The following is a 22320-nucleotide window of genomic DNA, read 5'->3' as shown; positions in this document are numbered from 1 at the left end:
CCGAGAATATTCCAAGTTTTTTTTCATTCTCAATATAATGGCATTTATATAATATTCTTACAATTAGTTAATGTGATAATATCATAATATCATAGAGTTAAAAATATTAAATATTTTTATTTAAATTTTATATAATTACTTTCTATAAAATTGTAAAGAATTACACGTGTTTCATTACTAGCAGATGATAGTTTTGTTAAACAAATTATTATTCAAACTTTCTTTGTTAAGATTTATTATTCAAGTTTTACATTTTTTTTTCTCTCCCTCTTGCTAAAAAATAGATATTCTTTCAAGACTTAATAAAAAAAAAATCATTCATTAAAGATATAATTTCAATATGATAGAAAATAATTTGATAACAAGAGAGTCTATATTTTCCAAAGCACTATTCAATTTACTCTCGTTCTACTAAGTGGGATATTGTTTACTAATTATTGAATTACTATTCATTTAAAATAATCAACACTAAGAAATGAGTAAGGTTTTGTATAAATTCTAAATAGATAAGTTTCATGCTCCAAATTTGAGTTTTGTCGGAGGATCAATCTCATCCTCATTCACCCTCTCATTTCCTCATTTATCATTTCTCATCCTCCGTATCACTCTCATTTCCTCAATTCTTAATTTATTTTTCTTTATTCAAAGCCGAAAAATTTATATCTACAACTTTTCAATAACTCTTGAGTGACACGCACAATATAAGAAGATTCACAAGCCATAAATCATTCGAAGAATAGTGGCGGTTTTGTAGAAATCACCGCACGTGGTCCTCACACGCCACTCGCAATTGTGAGTGGTCTTCACGTGCCACCAATTTCAGTAGCTCTTCTAGCCACATGCGTCGGATCATCGGAATTGCCACCACCAGATCTTTTAGATTTGACTTTTGTAACTGAAAAGAAACAAACATGTTGCCTTCACGCAACTTTAAAGTCTACCGAAATTGATTCAAACTATAATCCATCATTTTTTGTTTTTGTTTTCCTTATTGTATGGTAAAAATAAAAAATTAGTTCGTCTCTTGAATAGTTTGTTTGTAGAGATTGAGTTTTTGTTTAGGCAAAATAATGTCTCTTTGACGTTTGTTTGTAAAAAGTATCAATAGTAGTGAAGTCCAGATCAATCGAGTTGTGTACTAGTAGAGTTTCAAATGGTTGATATGGGGATATTTATACATGTATCCAATCATGGATGTAAGTTTCTCTTGATAAATGAATGAACGATGACATTTCCTTTAGAAAAAAATAAATAAATCTTATATAATTCATTTGTAAAAAAGTGAGTCTCACTAATAAATAATAATTTTTTAATATTTTTTAAAAGTGGAATATGCTTTTTAACAAAGATTTGCATGAAACTTATCTACTTTATACTTTTTTTTTTTAAATAAAAATGCCATCATTTATTTATTCATCAAGAAAAACTTATATCTATGACAAGATACCTATGCCATTTTTTCATATTAACCATTCGGAGTTCTACCAGTACACTATTGGACCGATATAGACTTCATTGTTGCTGATACTCTCTACAGACAGACATATAAGATATGACACTTTACCTAAATAGAGACTCAAGCTTACGCTTTATAAAAATGGAGGACTCAACCTCTACGGATACAACCATATAAGAGAATAACACTTCTTTTATTTTTACTATACAATAAGGAAAATAAGAACAAAAATTGATGGATTATAGTTTGTACCAATTTTGATGGGGCATGAAGGCAACAAGTTTGTCTCTTTTCAACCATAAAAGTCAGATCTGAAAGATCTGTAAGTGGCGATTCTGGTGATCTGGCACATGTAGCTAAAAGAGCTACCGAAATGGGTGGCACGTGAGGACCATGCGTGATGATTTCTACAAAATCACCACTATCCTTCAAACAATTTGCAACTTGAGAATCTTGTCTACCTAATATTTGTACATATAATTTCTTATAGAGCTGGGCTACAATGCTACTCAACGGTTACCGAAGGGCGTGCCGCACATGTCAATTTCTTTTTTCTTTTCATATATTTTAAATATATTTAAATAGTTTAAAAAATTAAAAAAATATATTAATACATTAAAAATTATTTCATTAGTCATTAAGGAAAAAAAAAATTATTTATTTTAATGTGCGTTCAACTAGAACGGTAGATTTGAGGCGAGAGAGTGGTCTTTTCCTTTCTCATATTAGATCTTATGACATAGGATGGAATGGTTGGGTGCAATTTAATATTATTATTAAGAAAATAAAGGCAGATAGATAATTGGAAAATTGGAAATAGTGCAATATTCACGCAACACAGATTTCAATCGTGGTCAAAATATATCGAACAGAATTCAGACCCGCGTCACTCTCGCCCACTCTCTTCTCTACAATTCTCTCTTCCTCTCTCTCTTCTCTGCGATTCTCTCTCTCCCTCTCCCTCCGACAATGGCATCGACGATTCCCGAAAACCTTACGCGAGACCAGTACGTGTTTCTGGCGAAGCTGTCCGAGCAAGCCGAGCGTTATGAGGAAATGGTCCAGTTCATGCAGAAGCTGGTGCTCGGCTCGACACCGGCATCGGAACTCTCCGTTGAAGAGCGGAACCTGCTCTCCGTGGCCTACAAGAACGTCATCGGTTCTCTCCGAGCCGCGTGGCGTATCGTCTCCTCGATAGAACAGAAAGAGGAGGGGCGGAAGAACGAGGAACACGTTACCCTAGTCAAGGACTATAGATCCAAGGTTGAGTCCGAGCTCTCCCAGGTCTGCGACAGCATTCTCAGGCTTCTCGACTCTAATCTCGTGCCCTCGGCCTCAGCCAGCGAGTCCAAGGTCTTCTATTTGAAGATGAAGGGGGATTACCATCGCTACATGGCCGAGTTCAAGTCCGGCGATGAGAGGAAAGCCGCTGCCGAGGATACCATGCTCGCGTACAAGGCTGCTCAGGTACTCTCACGGCTTTTCTCAGTTTTTGGTTGCTCAGATAGTGAGAGAAAAACGAAACGGAAGTAGAATTTTTTGTGGATTTAGTAAAAGGCGCTTTGGACTTGGAATTGAGATCCAAACTATCATGGATCTGAAATAACTAAAATATAACTAGACAGGGCGCTTAAGAAATTGAAACATTGGGAACTCTCTTTCACTTATTTTCCTTAAAAACAGATTCAAGAATGATTGGAAATTGGGAATATTGATCCATTTTCAAGGCACGGTGGTTGTGGTTAGAATTCACTAGGGTTGACATGTGGGGTTCCCATTTTTGCGGGTTTTCGAATTGGATTTTCTCATATCGTGCTTCTTGTTGTTTGTGTGCTTGTTAAGGATGTTGCGGCCGCAGATCTTGCGCCAACGCATCCGATCAGGTTAGGTCTAGCGCTCAATTTCTCTGTTTTCTACTTCGAGATTCTCAATCAGTCAGATAAAGCGTGTAACATGGCTAAACAGGTATGCTTCATATCCTATTACCCTTGAACTGTCTCAAAAAAGAATTTCTCTTTGTTTAGTCCTTTTCTGGATTTTGACTTAAATGATTCGGCGGAGCTAAGCTAATTATGGTATTTGGTTCAGTGGAGCTGGGTCGAGTTTATATCTGCGAAGCTTTTTGTTTGAAGATTCCAATACCATTGATTTTAAAGTACTTTCTGTCAGCTATAGACATGGATGAGTAATGTGAACATATATTTGGCTCACGGCTTTCATATATTTGGATTTAGAAAGTCGTCATTTGTACACATAGACCCTCGAAGAAAAATAGCAGTGGCCCCACAAATGTTATGACATATATGACCCAAGTTTAACTAACAGTCCCCTCGCACCCCCCCTCCCCCCCCCCCCCCCCCCCCCCGCGGCGCCGGGAAAAAAAGGTTGATGAACTTGAACTCTGCGCTCATTACAATCACAATGATAATTTTGTATAATCAAGGTTTAGTTTTTTTAACAAATTATTGTGTGAGGGTTGGTTACCAATCACTTGCGTGATCTCCTAGCAAAGAGAAAAAAGAACAGAACAAAACAATCAATCACTAAATCCATGCTTCTCTCTGCCTACATACACGTGTGAAAAAAAATTGTGAAGCCAAAAATGCCGAGTATCATTCAGATGGTTATGATAGTTGAAGGAATTGGTTGGTTCACATGTCTTAATTTGGAGTACATTAGCTTGCAGCTTGTAGTTTGTAGTCCATTCTGATCGGGTAAGTAGTCTTTTTTAAACCATCCAAAAGCTTTTATCCTTTTGCTCCAAAGAGTGATCAAAATTCATATGGAGAACTTATGGGATGGTGATGATGCTAGGCCATGGGTAGAAAATAAAGAAGATGCACAGATACATCCACTCTATTCCTTTGTCTCTGAGAGGGTGGCTGGTTTTCTGTTTTCTTTTCCATTGCTTGATGTTTTGCATGATTCACAAAATTGTTGGATCCCATGGTGATGTTGAAGCCCCCTACTCGTTAGCAACATAATTGTCAGTGAATTGCTAATTTCACCATGTGCTTCATCTCGGGTGAGATGAAGAACAAATCACCTATATGAAAGTATACATTGTATGCTTGATTTACTGTAGTCTAGTTACAGATCACGTCCGCTGAGTATATTGCTACTATTCTGCAAGAAATAAGCTGCACTAGATGTAAATGATGAGTCATACACATAAAGCCTAAATACATATTGCGATGGTAGCTCTCCTATTTTAATGATCCATACATTTATTTATATACAACGTAAATAAATATATACAACATTGTGGCTTTAGCAGCATTAATTACATTGCTATCCTTTTGCAATTGCGAGTCTTTCATGTTCTGCATTTTCATGGAGAAAAATGCCATCCTTGTTTTCCATCCATAAATTTTAAAAATTCTTTGAATTGTTTTTACTTTTTTAAAGGCATTTGAGGAAGCCATTGCTGAGCTAGACACTTTGGGAGAAGAATCATACAAGGACAGCACTCTCATTATGCAACTTTTAAGGGACAACCTAACACTTTGGACTTCTGATGCACAGGTCAGTCCCTCAAAGGAAAAGTACCATGAGCTTCAAAGACTGGATAACTCACTTGATGAGGATTTAACATGTGATTATGTGTTTGCCTTCCTGCAGGACCAGTTAGACGAGCCATAGAACAAGTATGGTCCTATGCTTCTTCTGAAGGAGGTGGTGGCTTGGAATGTCATTTGTGTGCTGATTAAAAAGTGTGTAATATATGGAAGGTTCTGGGTATCAACCCATAACATATGTCTTAAACATTCAAACCAAAACTTGTTCTTAAGATTTTTGGAATTGGTATGGAAAGGGTAGATTTCAAGAGTACGTGCTAGCTATTTATTATCAAAACTTATGGTTTTTTCCTTTTTAAGTGGGAAATAGAGAGTTGAAGCAAAGAAAGTGTGCGTTATGACTAGCCCTGTTTCGCTATGTTTTTTTTCCTTGCATGGATTAAACTTTAAAATATTCCTTTTTAATGCATATATAATCTATCATTTACTTGCTGTATGCCTTGCGGCTTGCCTATAGTTTAGAAATTACAACTGCTGCATATAGGGTTCAAGGAAATAGCTTAGAAATTTCATGTTGTTGTTCTGGCGTCTAGATAAGCTTCAGCCTGGATGGAGCGAGGGCTGATCATGCAAGCAACAGCCTCAGTGATGTCATATATTCTCAAGTTTTTAGTGGTGTATGGGTTTGAGCGTACTGGTTCTAGGCCCATTGCGGCCCATGTAAACTGAGAACCCGGAGGACAGGATTTTGCTCAAGAATGAAGAAACCAAACTATGTTGTTTAGGGCTGCAAATAACACTGCTTGAGATCCTTCCTTTCTTCTTTCAAAGCATCTGATAGGGGTGCTACCCGCCCCCTACGGGCCGGGGCTACCCCTTCTCCGCCCCCTGCCCTTGCATGAACAAGGGGTGGGATTTTTTTTCCAGACTCTGCCCCCGTCCATGCTGGGGCGGGGTACCCCATCCGCTGACGGGGGTGGACCTCTAGATGTCCGCCCTCTGCTCTTCCCCTCCCCTCGCCAATCGATTATCACCGTGTCTAGTGTCCAACATTTTTTCAACCGATTATCACCGTGTCTAGTGTCCAACATTTTTTCAACCGCAATAACAAATCCAAACACCATAAATCTCTTACGGAATTGAACCAGCCAAATAAATGAGAGTGAAAATAAAAACCAAAAAGATCAAACTCGAAGTAGCAAAATAACCTCGTTTGAACTTTGAAGATCTGGAAAGTTTGGGAAGGAGTGAAACAATCTCATTCTTCTTTCTTTATCTTGTCTCCTTCCAAGCTAAGCGTCGTTCCTCTCCTCCTCCCCCCATATGTGACGTCTGTGCAAACAAAACTGATTCGGGAAGAAGAAGATCGAAGAGCTTGATTTGGTGATAGAAGAAGAAGAAAAGGTGGAAGCTTGATTCGGGAAGAACGATATCGAAGAGCTAGGGCAAATGAGACACAGAAAAAGAATTGGACATTTCATACGGGACATCGAAATGGTGCGTATGGAGAGGGCCTTATCTATGCAGGGGGATGGAGGGGGCCTTATATATGCAGGGGCGGGGCGGGGGATTTACGGAGCGGGGCTGAGCCCCCTCCGTCCCCCGCCTCCGCAGTTCGCCTTCTTACGGGGCGGGGGCAGGACGAACGGTGCGGTGCAGCGGGTGGCGGGCACCTGCTGCCCACCCCTAGTATCAGACATTAAATTCTACAAGCTAATCTCGTAAGGTAATGATTTGAGACCTTCTCTAGGTTTAATATTTATTGAAAAATTGATTCAGTTTCAGCCCTAGATTGGGATAGGGTGCATGATTTGAGATAGGCCCTCGTTGTGGCGGTAGGTGGGTAATGTTGTCTTGAGATTTTATAAAACATCTCAAGTGACTTATAAGAATTGAACTGATTTTGGACCTTATAGAATGAGTACTTTATCCTTTAAATGTTGTACAGTTGTTTTTTTAAATTATTATTAGAAAATTAAATTAAATTTTTTTTACTTTATTCAAGTTTTTTATTAAAGTGATTGCACAATAAGTACGCACTCACAATTGCAACGATTGCAACTAGTTCATGATAAAATATCATCAAATTTTCAGTTTCGGCATCCCTTTCTAATATTTCTTAGCAACCAAACTGCAATAACTTGAAGATACAAATCCACAGAGAACAAAGCTGATCATCAACAAAGCATAACGAACTCAATAGAGAAACATGATCGAGTGAAGAGTGAAGACAAATCAAGCAAGATATATATATATAATTTGAAATCATGTTTATGAACGTGATTAATTTGGTCAAGGAAGCACAAGAAGTACTTTATGTCAGTTTGGTTGAGAAGATGACATTATCTTATGGGTGTTTAGCATTTCCATGGTGATCAGAGTGCATTTGACTAACAGTAACTAAGAAACATCAACCAAATTACCATTTTAATAAGCCCTTGATATGGACAACAGAGACTAAATATTGGTCTAAGAAACAGCAATCCACCCACTTTTCCCAAGCATGTACTGCTCCTAACACCAAAACTCGGAAACCCACAAAGCATACATTACCCATACAATGCCTTTTTCTTACTCTTTTTTTTTTTTTTTTTTTTTTTAAGAACTTTGATAAAGACAACTTGAGCCAAGACAGATGACTTTGCCTGCTCAAATATATTACTAATCTTAGGATGTTGTGACAAATGAGAATTCAGCCCTAAAGAACATGACCATGTATATATATATATTGTTTTCTTCTTGTTTCGCGTGGAGATTTTATTTATTTATTTTGATATTTATTTATAATTTTATGTTTTTGTTGTTGTAATTAATATAAAGATTGGGTTAAGGTTTGTCGTGGAGACACAGAAGATGTGGCGCATGTTCTGGAAGCTGCTTTTGATGGCGGACAACGGAGTTGGATTGGTTGCACTGTTTCACATGAAACTCAATGAATAGAGAGAAAGAGACAGACTCCCTTCTTTTTTTTTTTTTTAATCTAATTTTATTTTGCTTCATTTTTCATTGATATTTTTGTTTATTTGACTCACTCCCGATCAGTAAAATAAGTAAACGCTGTTGAGGATGAGTTAGTTTATATCAGTGGTGAATCTCAAGGAGAGTTGCTTAAATATATATCAAGAATTATTAATTAATGGCAATCTTGATTGTCCAAACTTGGCCAATTCCTTGAAGCCAGATTCAGGGATCTGGATTAATGGTTGTGTCTTATTGAGTGGTCTTTTTCTCTGGAGATAGGAAGAAAGGTCAAAGAAAAAATGCTAGACCTTGGAATATAGTGCTCATAGCATGACTATCTTTAATTTGAAGGGTATAGAAAAGCCGTAGTTTATATGACTATCAAGTGTTTAAGTTTATACCTATTAAGGTCCGTTTTATTTCATCTCTAAAAAAATTTATGGATCTAACTTATCTTATAAAACCGGTTCAATAAAAAAGGGTTACTCAATGCTTATAAACATGCACAAGACCCTTATCTACAGGCAATGTGGAATTTATTCTTCAACATCCTCCCTCTTATGCATGCTTGTATTTTTCCTGGTCTTTATTAAGAGATAAGTAGTATAGGCCCCATTCATCTTGTGATAGGTTCTGATATTAAGAAGAAACTCATCATTACAATTTTTTCAAATTTTCACACAAAATATAATAAATTAATTAATTTTTTTAAATTCTAAAATAATAATAATAATAATAAATAATATTTTATTTAATCCTCACTGAAATGGTACCTAAATGTTATCAAAATTTTAGAATTGGGGGCACGAAGAATCAAAATTTGATCAGGAATCACTCGTATTGATTTTATTATCTTGAATGTTCCTTTTTTTTTTAACGAAAAAAAAGGTGGCCCCAAGGCTAGCTACAACGTACAAGCACCGTTCCTGATAACATATGAACGGACATTGGGCTGGTAGCAGTAAATTAAGGGAAAAAAAAAAAAAACCAAATGGATGAGTTAAAAAAATATGCAGTGGGTGTGAATGACAGTCTGTTAAGCTCGGATCTGAAACAGTACTTCAGGAAGACTTTTTTTGTTTTTTGGTTAAGTAGGAAGACTCACTTTTGGAGTTAGAAAATGAGGAAAAGTCCGAGGAGGAGGAGGAGGGACCTCACTCGTGTTTCTCAGTCTGCTTAAAATAATGGCGGAAGGGAATATGGTCTTTGAAATTTGCAGAGACTGACATGAACCATATCAATATGATATGAGCAAAGTTCTTGGTCGCTTTGGTTCTGTCCCTGCAAGCAAACTTTTGAGGGTGAAACGGCAAAAGCGGAAAAAGGGTGGATTCCAAAGAGTGTAGAGAAAAGAGCATTTCAAAGAATGCAGGAAAAAAATAAAAATTAAATATTAAAGGAGGGAGAGGAGGAGTTTGAAATTTGTGTCACAAAAGTCTCTTTAGAAATCCCATTTTTTTAGCACCTCCCAGTGAATCCAAGAACGAACAAGCATCCTAAGTTAAATGTAGTTACCTTTGTCTGTGGTCCAATTCAGTCCAAGTTTTACCCTTTATATCAGTAATTATGGTCATTATAAATCACCCATCTGCTCAAATTCAAATTTTTTTGATGCAATGTTCCAATTTTTTTTTAAAAAAAAATATTGTTCTTCTTCTTGAATTTTGCCATCTCTAACTTGAATTTTCGTTTAAACAGTTGACTTATAGTGTAAAAAAAATGCAAAACTCAAGAATACAGAGAAGCATTGTTATTCTGATAGCTGTCTTACTAGTGAAAAAAAGAGAGGAGAAAACAGAACATGTACGACCCTACAAATCTATAAGAGCATGAGGTGAAAATTACAATCATTGAACGATCTAGGAGGTGACAAAATTTCTGGTCAGATTGAATTATTCTTGCACACACAAAGAGGAGGAACTTCAAAACTGCAAATAATTAGTCAATTTGAGAAAACACATAGTCGAGGGGCATCTGGAGAAGGATATTGAACATTTGAACCGAAACAAATTGGACCAATTACTAACATGTTGACAGAGAATGTGTTGAAGTTTCCATGATTCAGCTCTCCCCCACCTCTCCACAAAAGAAAGAAGAACAAAAGACACAAACAGTAACCAAGGTGTAGAAAGATAAATTGAATCCTCCAGTCAACTTAAGATTTATCAGAACCAGAGACTCCTCTCATGAGTAATCTCGTTAATCTCAAATTAGCACTTCATTAGTTCTTACTAAACCACGTGATTATCTCCTAAGTTAGTAATTAGTAATTAGTATTCCCACCTTCCTAATCAAGTAGTCGTTGCTGAATGTTAGAGAAAGCTTGTGTACCCACATTTTTCACAGCCGAGAAGGGAACGCTCCTAAAAGTTGAAAAAGCAGCTAAAGTACATATCTTTTGGAAAATTCCTTGGCCTGTGGAGAGACAATCCTTTAATTTTCTCCAACTAGATTTTTGGCTGATTTGGACAAGATTTCCTCCTTTCATCATTGAGTTCTAGCTTTGCCGGTCACTGAAAATGACATATGCAGGTCCAAGTTTGATGTGCTGGTTGGTTCACTAAATACAATACAAGCTTTCTGCCTTTTTTTTCCTTATTATTATATTCAAAGCCAGATCATTTTCTTTAGTAAGTATGCTTAGTTAACGACAATTTAGTTGGTAAACGTCACTGTATTAGAGGGAATATACAGCGAGAGTCGATCGAACTGTACTAAGAATTAAGATTTGATTGGGGCGAGTAGAATACATTTCATAGTAACCTAGCCACTTGGGCATAAAGTATCATACAATGTTGGGAACTAATATTCCTTTCCATCAGTAATCTATGTCTATATATATGTATTTATATGTTGAGAAAGAGTGGAGTATCAGAGTAGTGTGGCACATGAAGGCTGTGGTATTGAAAAAGAAAACAAAGAATGAACAAACTGACAGGTATGTAGCAACACAAACTAAAAGTTGAATCAAGTCAGAAGCACAATATAAATATATGTATGTGTTAGGTTTATGCCTTTGTGGCTCTTGATCACAACCAGACATAACCAAAAATATTTCTTTAACACAAGAACACGACCGGTTGGACTCACTCTTATCTCTTCTAATGTCCACATTGTAACGTAATTTATTGATAGCTATATCTATCTATGGATGTTCATGCTGATCAGTCTATCTCTTATTTCTTTCTAAGTGGTTGGTCATGTGCTCATCTCATGGAGAGCTTATATCATTGGTATAAGAAATTCACCACATCATTAGGTTTAAAATACTTAGGATATTTCATGATGCGACAACATCTTGTTATTGGAAGCTGATGATTCAATCGATCTCGTAGTTTTACAAGACGAGGAGAGGACATGATTCCAATAGCTTTCTAGTTAGCATATGAGAGGTATAAAGATTGAAAGCAATTGCTCTAGAAAATTAAAGTCCCAAATGAGAGTGTAATATCGATAGCACATGGTTATGAGTTTGTTGTATATTTCTTTTGATTCATATGTAAACATGACACGCACTCAAAGGCATTCCTTGACTCACTCTCTCGGTCACGTCTTCCAACTTTTAATTTCTCATGATTTTGACCAAAATAATTATGTTATTTATCTTTTAGTCGTGCATTTGTAATACTTTAAATGGAATATAGAAATGCGATGAATTAAAATTTAAATTATTTGAGAAAGAGAATTTCTTATACTACCTTAAATTTCAAGAGATTCTAATTATAATTTTGATTACTCATTTTGAAAGTCGCTGACATTTGATCCAATCTTTTTCACTAAAGAGAATCAGGGTTCAAATTCGTTGTCCCATTGCTTAAAAAAAAAAAAAATTATTTTTAGAATATGTTAAGATGTAACTCGAACTTTATTGACAGTCGAGAGATAATAGATATTCTTCAATATCTATATTACATTTCACTCCTATTATTGGACCAAAATAATGCCACCTTTGTTTGTTCCTAATGACGTTTAAAAAAGAAAAATGATAGTAAACCTGTAATTTATATCATTTTGTCATGATCTCTTGTTAGTATATTGATATCCTAAAATTGGATATTAGAATTTCAACAGTGAAGAAAAGTAAGGCATATGATACGAAAGTCGATTTATGACAAAAAACGATAAATCAGTAGTACGAAATATGTCAAAGGATATCATCCATACATATCTAAGCTTTTAAGTCCAACGCAAAATTAAAGATACGAATGATATATATATATATATATAGATTCACATAGCTTAATGCATGGGATTTAAAAGCACAGTACAGTGACTGAAGAGAGAGAATTTGAATCGACTTTCTTATCGGGGATTTCGCCTTCGTTTTTGAGGGGACCCCTTCCATTTCATTGGTGGCCTAAGGACATCTCACTTTCCAGACAAGACACACACAGCCTCTCTCTCTCTCTCTCTCTCTCTCTCTTCCTTTTTGACCTTATCGATGTGTATATTTTTCACGCCAAATCCTTCCCTCCCTCTCTCTTTCTCTCCATTCTAAAAAGAGGCACGCATTTCCTTCATAAGCGCCTCTCAAGCTGCAGTCTTTTCAGCCCAACTTTGAGAGGAAGGGATAGGGGGGGGGGCGAGATAGAGAGAGAGAGAGAGAGAGAGGAGGGCTACTTCACTTCATAGTATTTTCTGCATTTTTTCCTCGCACAACTCGCTCTTTTTCTAGCGTTAACCGTTTTTCTAAAATTCTTTGACGAAAAACCTCTACTTCTGCATTTACAGTATCTGAAGACTGAAATCCAATTGTACTCAAAACCCGAGTTTTTGCTTCCATTTCTCATTTGATGGAACTCTTTGTTTAGAGAAAGAGAGAGAGAGTTTTTAGGCCTTGAAAATGGCACCCAGTTTTGACTCTGCAGTTTCAAGCCTTCTTTGTTCGGAAGACAACAGCTTTTTCGATGATAACGATTATGGTGCCGCGGAGGAGTGTGAGGCCACGTGGCGCCATCGTAATAATCGAAACCATAATCAAGACCGGGGCTTTGTTGATCGTGATGGATTGCCGCTGCAGAGTGATGAGTATTTGGCTTCGATGCTTGAAAAGGAATGCCAGCATTTGCCTGCTGCCGATTACTTGAAGAGGCTTCGAAGCGGGGATTTGGACTTGGGGGCAAGAAGACGGACCGTTGATTGGATTTTTAAGGTAAGTTGATGTCTCATTATAATGGGTTTCTGGTGTTCGCGGTTTGATCTCTTTTTGCTTGTGTGAAATGAATGGATTATTCGTCCATGATATTCTGACATGGGTATAGTGTTTCCTCTCATTATTACCTCTATCTTTTACCTTTTCGTTGATAAGATGTGGTGGGAACTGGGTATACGCAGAGAAATTGCCGTCTTTACAACATAATTTTTCCTTTTATTGTGTTTGTAATTTGTGGTGATTTTATTCGAAAGTCTCTGGTATTTTGATGAACTTTTTGGTTATTTGGCCTTGGACATCATCCAAATAGCCGTACAAAACCTGGAGTTGTATCTGTGCATCCCTCTGTTTGTCGTATATATGAGTTTCTTTTGCGTACTTTTTTTTGCTTTCCTTCCCTCCCATTCTTTAGCAATCCGCCGGGAAAGGAGAACTGTTTGATTCTTTTGTTTCCTATTTGTTGAGGATCAAGGCTAATGGTTATACACTGCTGTTACAGGTTCATGCCCATTTCGGTTTTGGACCTCTGTGTGCATATTTATCCATAAACTACTTGGATCGTTTCCTTTCTGCTTACGAATTTCCTGTAAGTTGAGAAATGAACAAGCTATTGTTTTGTTACCAATATCGCATACAGCATGTTCTAAACTGTGCATGCATATTGCAGCAGAGCAAACCTTGGACAGTGCAATTGTTGGCCGTGGCATGTTTATCTCTTGCGGCCAAAGTGGAGGAGACGGACGTTCCTCTAGCTCTAGACTTGCAGGTTAAAATCATTCTTAATTAACATCTTGGCAAGCTCTTCAGGTTTTCTTTTCATTCGTATGTGTTCTAAGGGTCGTAATCCTCTTAACAGGTGGGCGAAGCCAAATTTGTGTTCGAGGCTAGAACAATTCAAAGGATGGAACTTCTGGTTTTGAGTACCTTGAGGTGGAGAATGCAAGCGGTTACCCCTTTCTCATTCATAGACTACTTCCTTGGCAAGATCAATGGGGACCAAACCCAACTTCAAACATCAATCTCGAGATCAATCGAACTCATATTAAGCACAATAAAAGGTGACAGACGGAATGTGGAGATACTTTGCCTATATGGTAACGATTATGACAGACAAAAATGAGAAGAGGGTTTTAATGTTTTGATGGGTGGGAATTCAATGCAGGAATTGATTTCTTGGAGTTCAGGCCTTCAGAGGTTGCAGCAGCAGTGGCAATAGCTCTTGCAGAAGAAATCCAAACAGTAGACAATGAGGCAGTAACTTCTCTTCTCAGTCAACATGTAGAGAAGGTATCTAGTCGGGGGGTCCACGAACCAAAATGGGATATTTATATGATGATTTCCTTTTTGCTCTTACTATTCTTAACTCATTTCTTGCAAATTTCATTTAACTGAGACAATAATTGATGTTCATTCCCCACCTAATTATGGTTGTTGCAGGAGAAAGTGCTCGAGTGTGTTAAGATGATTCGTGATTTCTCATTAATTGATGGATCTGTTAAGGATACGACTACTACTATCCTCTCTGTACCCCATAGCCCAAGTGGGGTGTTGGATGCTGCACGCTTGAGCTATAAAAGCGATGACGTTGCAGTTGGTTCATGTGCAAATTCTTCACACAATAGCCCAGATGCTAAAAGGAGGAAGCTAAACAGAACCTTTGAAGTGGAGCTATGAAGTCATGAGAATGTGGGGATTTCACTTTGCACCATGAACAAATGTCTGATGTCGTTACCTTGGGAACTTTGGTTTGTTTATGAAGGTGCCCGTTCTAAGATACCTAAAAAGAATACAAGATAAAGAGAGGGATTGGAAAGAAAAAGAAGGGTGGAAGAAATGCTTTGTGTTATAAGAGGGCTTGAATAAGTTGAGTCATGGATAGAGGATGGAGGATGTAGAACGAATCATTATATTTCATGCCCATAGCATGAAGAACAGTCACCAGCTGTTAATTATTAGACCTCTTAACGGCTAGAGACGAGCATGAGAGGGAGAGGGAAAAAAAAAAAAAAAAGGGACCAAAACATAAATATTCGTCATGTTTGAGTAGATTTGGAGTTTTTATTTATTCGAAAAAGAAAAAAAAAATATTTTTTAAAGAAAGTAAAGATCCTGGGATATATTTGTTTGAGAGAATTGTTTAATTTACATGTTCTTGTGTTGTTGATTAGTTGTTACTCTATGAATAGTTTACTGTTTACCAACCAGGGTCACCGAATTGATCATTTTCTTTATTCAGTCAGCAGCTCTTTGTTTGACCGTGTCTGATGCCTAATTACCCCAGGCCTGAAGTATTGAAATTGAAGACAGAACTTTGCTTTAGGGTGAGGCAAAATGACTTTAAATTGGATGATTCAACACAAAGATAAAGGAAACTTTAATATTCATGTGAGATTCATAGTGTTCGAAAATATTGCTTAAGTAATGTTTAGTGCTGTAGAATTCACTCGATGTCTCCTTTTCTTTTAAAACAATCTGAGATTCAGGCAAAGGGGCATTGTTGATTGGTTGTAAACCCTGCAATTTATCTCATAGGACAGGTGATTAGCAACAGTTCAACCTAACAAATATGGGTCTATCATTATTCACTGATCTTTCATGAGTTGCATAGCAACGATCTGTTTATTCCAAAGACGAACGACCCTGACCCACTTTCAGACACGTCTTCGTGATCTCTTAAAAGATTGGCATAAGAAGTATCAAAATAGAGTACCAATAGCAGTGCATATCAAGGATTTAACGTATTAATTTAAGTAGTAAAAGCGTATTTACTCCAGTCTGCATCTGAAGCAGTCAATGTCTGACGGACAAGCTGGATAAAACAAAAGTAAGTAATTCTTTTTTTGAGAATACAAAAGGAAGTAATTAATGGGTGCCTAGTGTCCCTTCATCATCAACAGGCCAAAAGAGGCATATTCCAGAGGCCATAATTAACATTAAACAGTCAATCTTGCCATAACTGCTAGTAGGGAATTTATACTTAATTATTTATCCCACCATTAATTCACGAGCCACTTAAAAAAAAAGTTAGCTAATATTAAAAATATAATGTATAGTCACTTTTATATATTTCGTATTTTATTAATATCATTAACTGTATCATTTTTTTAATATAAAATAACTATTTTAACCAATTACATCAATAAAATATGTAATAAATACATAAAAGTGATTTTATATGACATAACTTGGCTAATAATTGTGAAGTTTTTTCTTTCTATTTTTTTTCCCCTATAAAATTCACTCTATTTATGTTTTCAACAAGGAATTTAATGTTGTTGATAATATAGAATACCCAAACTATAGTCTCATCCAAGGAATCATTTGAAATATGTACCATAAATGGGGTGGTCCAACAGGGTATTCATGTTACTCATCCTCGATTAATGGGTATAAGAGTAATGATCCATAAAACTGACATCAGTTAACTACTAAGTATGGTCAAATCTGCATATTATATTTTATCTAAACAAGCCTTCAAAATCCACTGATACATCAGTGGAGAGCATCACGGTCATAGTACAGAAGACAGACAGACAAATAAATGGAAACAGAAAGACAAGTCTTGAAACTGTAAATGGCCCATGCCATAAATTCCAAGTTCAGAATGTCAGTCAGAACATGTAAAAGATACTGCTTCAGAAACAGATCAAACACAAATCATCCGTGAAACATTGGCCTACAGCATTATATTGGTTGTGGATTTGTATAAATTTTTCGGTACTGAACCAACTCAGCTCTGTCCGACTGTTAGGTACCAAAAAGTAAAAACTCTCTCTCTCCTCCATTCTTCTACCAAAACTGCACGAAGATGTTGATATTGAACGGCTTATTCACAAGCTGACTGTTTTTGTCTATCCCACGGCCCACTCCCCCTATAAAAGCAATACTAAGAGACTGGTTTGGATAGTAAAGTATTCTATCAATTTTATTATTATCTATAGATTATTTAAGATCATTCCACTATCAAATTACAATCTAAATCAATAAAATATTTCTATTAATAATTCTTTACTTATTAGGGAAGTAACACCGGCATAGTAAAATTGGACACTTGACATATACAAATAATCAAAAAAGTCAAAAAATAAAGGAAACCTCGTTTGAATACACTTTTAGAAACACAAATTCCATATGATGGTACTTTTATGTACTTATTACACACTCTATTAATATGATTAACTGTATTATTTTTTAATATAAAATAATTATTTTAACAAATTACATCAGTAAAATGTATAAAAAATACATAAAAATAATTATATATAACAAAAACTTTAAAACAAAAATGGATTAAGGTAGCTAGGAACCTAAGTGACAAACAACGATGTATGTATACAATGTAACAGTACTTTATAGGCATGGCCCTACGGTTTTGTGAATCATAACTGCTCATTTGCATTACCATTTTGTGACCTGAGGTGAAAAATATATATGTGTGTGATATGTAAAGCAATCCTTTATATATGCTTTTAAAATTGTATTAGTTCAAGGTTGGTAAACTGTGCAGTAGAACACTGAAGATGATGTCAATAGACAGGTCGGGAAGACGTGTCAGTCGAAGGCGAAGGCAATTTCAAATGAATGGCAGGGGGCTTGCTGCGGTTCCTCTCGTTCCATTCCTATCCTATTGATTCAAAGTGTATTTATTCGAGCCCATTTTGTATTGAATCGGGCCTATCGTCTTTTTGGCCCGAAGTCTCTCGTACCGCATTTCAACTTGCTTTGTAGACTGTCTCAGTCTGTGTCGGGAGGGATATCATATGTCTTTTGATAGTTTGGAATGGACGGCATGATTGGAGAGGACAAATTTGGCTTATAATCCATCAATCACGCCTGTTGCGGTACACTGCTACTGCTACTTCGGAAGGATGACCCATCTCCATCCTTGCGCAAAGGCTTAAACTAAAGTACCCAGCACCTTTTCTTTTAATTAATTAATTTTATATTAAAACTCATAAACATTTTTTAATATGAAATTTCTTTGTATTTTTTTAAATTATATTTAATATTAATTACTTAAAATGAGGATTTAATGTTAGGAAAATATTATAGCCATAAATAAATTATACAAAATAATTTTATAAACTGATGTGTCATGATATAATTTGTCATATTGTAAAATTATTTTTATTATAAAATATATTTAATAGATAATATGAAACCATGTAATAAAGTTATTATGTACTGTATGTCATATCTTTAGAGAGGGTAATAAATATGCTGACAAGCTTATAAAGTATGATGTATTTGGTCATCACATAGAGCGGCAAGTGATTGGAAAAGTGTAGAGGCTACTAAGGGGTTTAATCCATTTGGACAAACTTGGTCTTCATTCTTTACACTGCTGCAAATTTTATTGGCTTTTTGTTGCTTTTATTTATCTATTGCTAATGATTTTGTGGTTGCTTTTGTTTCATTCTTTTTCTTGCGTGGGCTAACCTTGTTTTAGCAAGTTGTTTTGTGTTTCTTTGGCTTTCATTGTCTGTTTTCATTTCATTCATTTTGTACTATGGTTTTTGTGTTCTTTATATTTTGATGCTTGTGTTTAGATTTTATTGATTTATTTGTAACCCTCGTATGTCCAGTTTATACCTACAATTGTTCTCTATTATAAATGAGAGCTATCAATAAATTTGAAATACTTTCTTCTTCTTTTTTTTTAAGCATAAGTTTATAAAATTATTTTTTTATAATCTCTTTATAGTTGTATTAGTGCTCTGTTAGTTAACTTTGTAGTCTACATAAATACACACATATTTGTGCGGTTGGTTGATTTGTTTACGAGATGGCTGAGCCACCATACAAGTATCTCAAAGTATGAGCGGCTGTAGTGCCTATACTCATGCAAGGAGTGGAGGTGGAGGACGCCGGTACGTGGTTCAATTAATTATATTAAAAATTCAATAAATATTGAAAAAATCTACGTTCTCTCTTTTTGGGTAAATTAAATTAGAAAATGATACTAAGGGATTGCCCTCTTAGTTTAACCCCGAGTCTATTTTCTTTAATAGTTAATAAAGTTATTATTATTAAATATATATATTTTTAAATATATTTTAAAATTAAAAAAAATAAAAATACAATATATTATAAGGTACGCCCAGTTGTATACACTAGACGTAGGGGTGAGTTCGGTCCGGTCCAAGGAATTTTTGTGGACCGGATCGGATCTATTTGGTCCAGGATTTTCCTACCCTGGACCGGACCGAACTCCCTCAAGACCGGTTCGGTCCGGTCTAGTCTGGTCGGTTCACGTTTGACTTTTTTATTTTTTATTTTTTATCTAATGACATTTTATTTAATACTTATTTAATTATATTGTGATATATTTAATATATATACATATAGTATACTATTATATATATATATTAGTAATACGCTAATACTATTAGTCTATTAGTAATAATACTATAACTAATAACTATATGTAATAATAGTAATAGTGATAACTATATATGTAACTATATATAATATTAATAACTAATACTATTAGTCTATTAGTACTAATAAATATACTAGTACTAATACTATAACTAATAACTATATGTAATGATAGTAATATTGTAACAGCTCGCTAGAAATTCAATTGTGGAATTTCTATTGACTTTAGGAACCTCGTGAATAGTCTATAAGTTTTCACGAATCCATTAATCATATAGGTTTTAGGCTAACTACATAGTTAGTGTTATTACTTATTATGATATCAGAAGTGTTTTTGATTATTGGAGATAGTTAGAAGTGTCAAAATGTATTATGGTTTACGCCATTAGACTCGGAGGGTTATTTAAGGTCTTATGGTGCATTGTGCAATAACACTTTTTCATAATTTCGGACGAAACGTCTGTTCAAAACTGTAGATATTAATTGATAAAAATATCTTAAGTTAATTTCGTGGATATTATTGGGTAAAAATATTTTAAGTTAATTTCGTGGATATTATTGGGTAAAAATATCTTGAGTTGATTTTTGTAGATATTAATAGGTAAGAGAGTCCTACACTCCACTCTCACTCCGGTAAGAGAGTCCTACACTTAACTCTCACTTTAGGTAAGAGAGTCCTACACTTAACTCTCACTCTAGCCTCATCTCTTCCATATCTCATCCATAAGTATCTCTCCAGCCACCCCTCCCCACGAAATTATCTTCATTTACACGTTTCTTTAAAAGAATATCAAACACTTTCTCTCAGACAGCTTTTAGGAGTTCTTTTGCACGCCCATTTCGAAGCTGTTGTAAGTGTTTTATCATAAAGTCTCCTTCATATAAGTTGTTCCTTTTTGCGTCTAGTTTACATGGATATCTTATTTGCCCCATTTGAAGATCATTTGGTTAGTCAAATATTGTGTAAACTATAGAAAGGTCATTCTGGGAGATAAACTGGAGAATATGTTATAGTTTGGAGTTTTTGACCAATCTAATGGATAGATATTGGTCCGAAATTTTTATGGAGTATTGTTAACATGTATATATGACTATTGGTTGAGGAGTTTTGCATGATTAAAGGTTTTGATGAAAGATTTTCTTAGATTTAGAAACTTAGAAACTGGAAGAGGAAAAACAGTTTCTGTTTTGAGAAAGTTTAACTCTTTGGTGGTCTAAACCTATTCTAATGACTTTGATAATTTTATTGGAAGATCCTAAGCATCTTATATACATGTTATATTATTATTTTGAATATATTTGATGTTAGTTTCAAAGATATGAAATTTTATGTAAAGAGATATTCAGATAAGCCAAAGTGTGGATGTTCTTGGCTAAATTTATGTTTTGGTTAATTTTTAACCATGTGATCTTGAATTAGAAGCTTATATATGTTTTAGGACATCTTTTTAAACCATGTGATGGTTTGGTTTGAAGATCACATATTTATAAGTCATAGATCAAAAGGTTGATCAAAACAAGTTGGAAACAAAAATCAATAGAAATAGCATATAAGAATTTCGGCCCTATGGAGTTTTAATAGTTGTGATTAATTTTAAATTTTTCTAAATTGATATTTGAGTTGAGGATAAAATTTACATGAGGTATGTAAATTTTGGTGACTTTTGGAGTTAGTATGCAAAATCCTTAAGTTATGGGTAAAAAGGTCATTTTCCTACATGTAGAGAGTAAAATGAAAATTTTACTCTTTAAGTTAGTATTTTCCATATTTTAATTTATTAGTGATTTAGTACTAACTTTTAGAATCACTAATTACAGTTCCTCGTGATCGCGCTTGAGGTTTTATAAGAAACGCGGAGATCGAGGTAAGTTAGCTTTTAACTTACTAGCAGTCTACTGTGTATGTGTGCTAAGTAAAAGAATTACAGTGTATGTATGTATGTTATCATATGTGTCATGCCATGTCAAGTTATCATGTAATTGTCTATTATACAGAATTTATTCTGTCATAAATTTTTATCTGTTACATAATATATTTTGTTATGTATTACTGTACATTACAAGTACGTCATGCTAAGTATGTCATCTATTACATGTAAGTCAAGTCATGTAATATTCACTGTTGCAAGTATGTCATGTTAAATATGTTGTCTATTATATGTTATGCCATGTTACGAAATGTTTCTATCTCAAGTTGGTCATGTATTCTAAGTTATGTTCAAGTCACGTTATGTTACGTCAGGACTTCAGTCCTTTCGTATTCCAGTCACATTTCATCTTGAGTACATTATGATGTGTAGAATACATGGGGCCACAACAACTGTGGAGTATGTATTTAACTACAATTGTGATGCGTAAAATACATGGGGCCACAACAACTGTGGAGTATGTATTTAACTACAATTGTGATGCGTAAAATACATGGGGCCACAACAACTGTGGAGTATGTATTTTTCATGTTAAGTCAAGTTTGTGTAGAATACATGGGGCCACAACAACTGTGGAGTATGTATTTACACGTAGAATACATGGGGCCACAACAACTGTGGAGTATGTATTTTTCATGTTAATTCAAGTTTCAGAGCAAGTTCATGCTAAGTCAAGTTCAGTTCATGATTCAATTTAAGCTATGTCAATTATGCTATATTGTACGCTAAGTTATGCTTTAATTACTTATGAATTTGATTATGCATTTATACTTTTACTGTCATACATGCATCATTAGTCTGTATGGAAGTTTTTTGTTAACTTGCTGAGATTTGTAATCAAATCTCACTGTGGTAGTCCCAACTACCATTCCCCCCGAATGGTAGATCTTGTTACAGGACCTGAAGGAGGATCAGGAGCTGACC

At 35.2% G+C, this 22320-nt stretch overlaps 2 protein-coding genes across 2 annotated transcripts; both read left to right on the top strand.

The window, feature by feature from the left end:
• Positions 1-2301: 2301 nt before the first annotated feature.
• LOC122319001 (14-3-3-like protein B) lies at positions 2302-5287 on the top strand. Its single transcript, XM_043136854.1, has 4 exons — positions 2302-2923; positions 3299-3421; positions 4865-4981; positions 5078-5287. The coding sequence occupies exons 1-4, from the start codon at positions 2426-2428 to the stop codon at positions 5096-5098; spliced, it is 759 nt and encodes a 252-aa protein (XP_042992788.1). The 5' UTR covers positions 2302-2425; the 3' UTR covers positions 5099-5287.
• Positions 5288-12427: 7140 nt separating this feature from the next.
• LOC122318041 (cyclin-D3-1-like) lies at positions 12428-15291 on the top strand. The gene is made up of 6 exons (XM_043135168.1): positions 12428-13087; positions 13587-13673; positions 13755-13853; positions 13944-14145; positions 14250-14374; positions 14525-15291. Exons 1-6 carry the CDS (start codon positions 12779-12781, stop codon positions 14759-14761), a joined length of 1059 nt encoding a protein of 352 aa, XP_042991102.1. The 5' UTR covers positions 12428-12778; the 3' UTR covers positions 14762-15291.
• Positions 15292-22320: the final 7029 nt, after the last annotated feature.

The sequence above is a fragment of the Carya illinoinensis genome, chromosome 8 (assembly GCF_018687715.1).
Source record: "Carya illinoinensis cultivar Pawnee chromosome 8, C.illinoinensisPawnee_v1, whole genome shotgun sequence".
NCBI lineage: Eukaryota > Viridiplantae > Streptophyta > Magnoliopsida > Fagales > Juglandaceae > Carya > Carya illinoinensis.
This window is presented reverse-complemented; position numbering and strand designations above follow the sequence as displayed.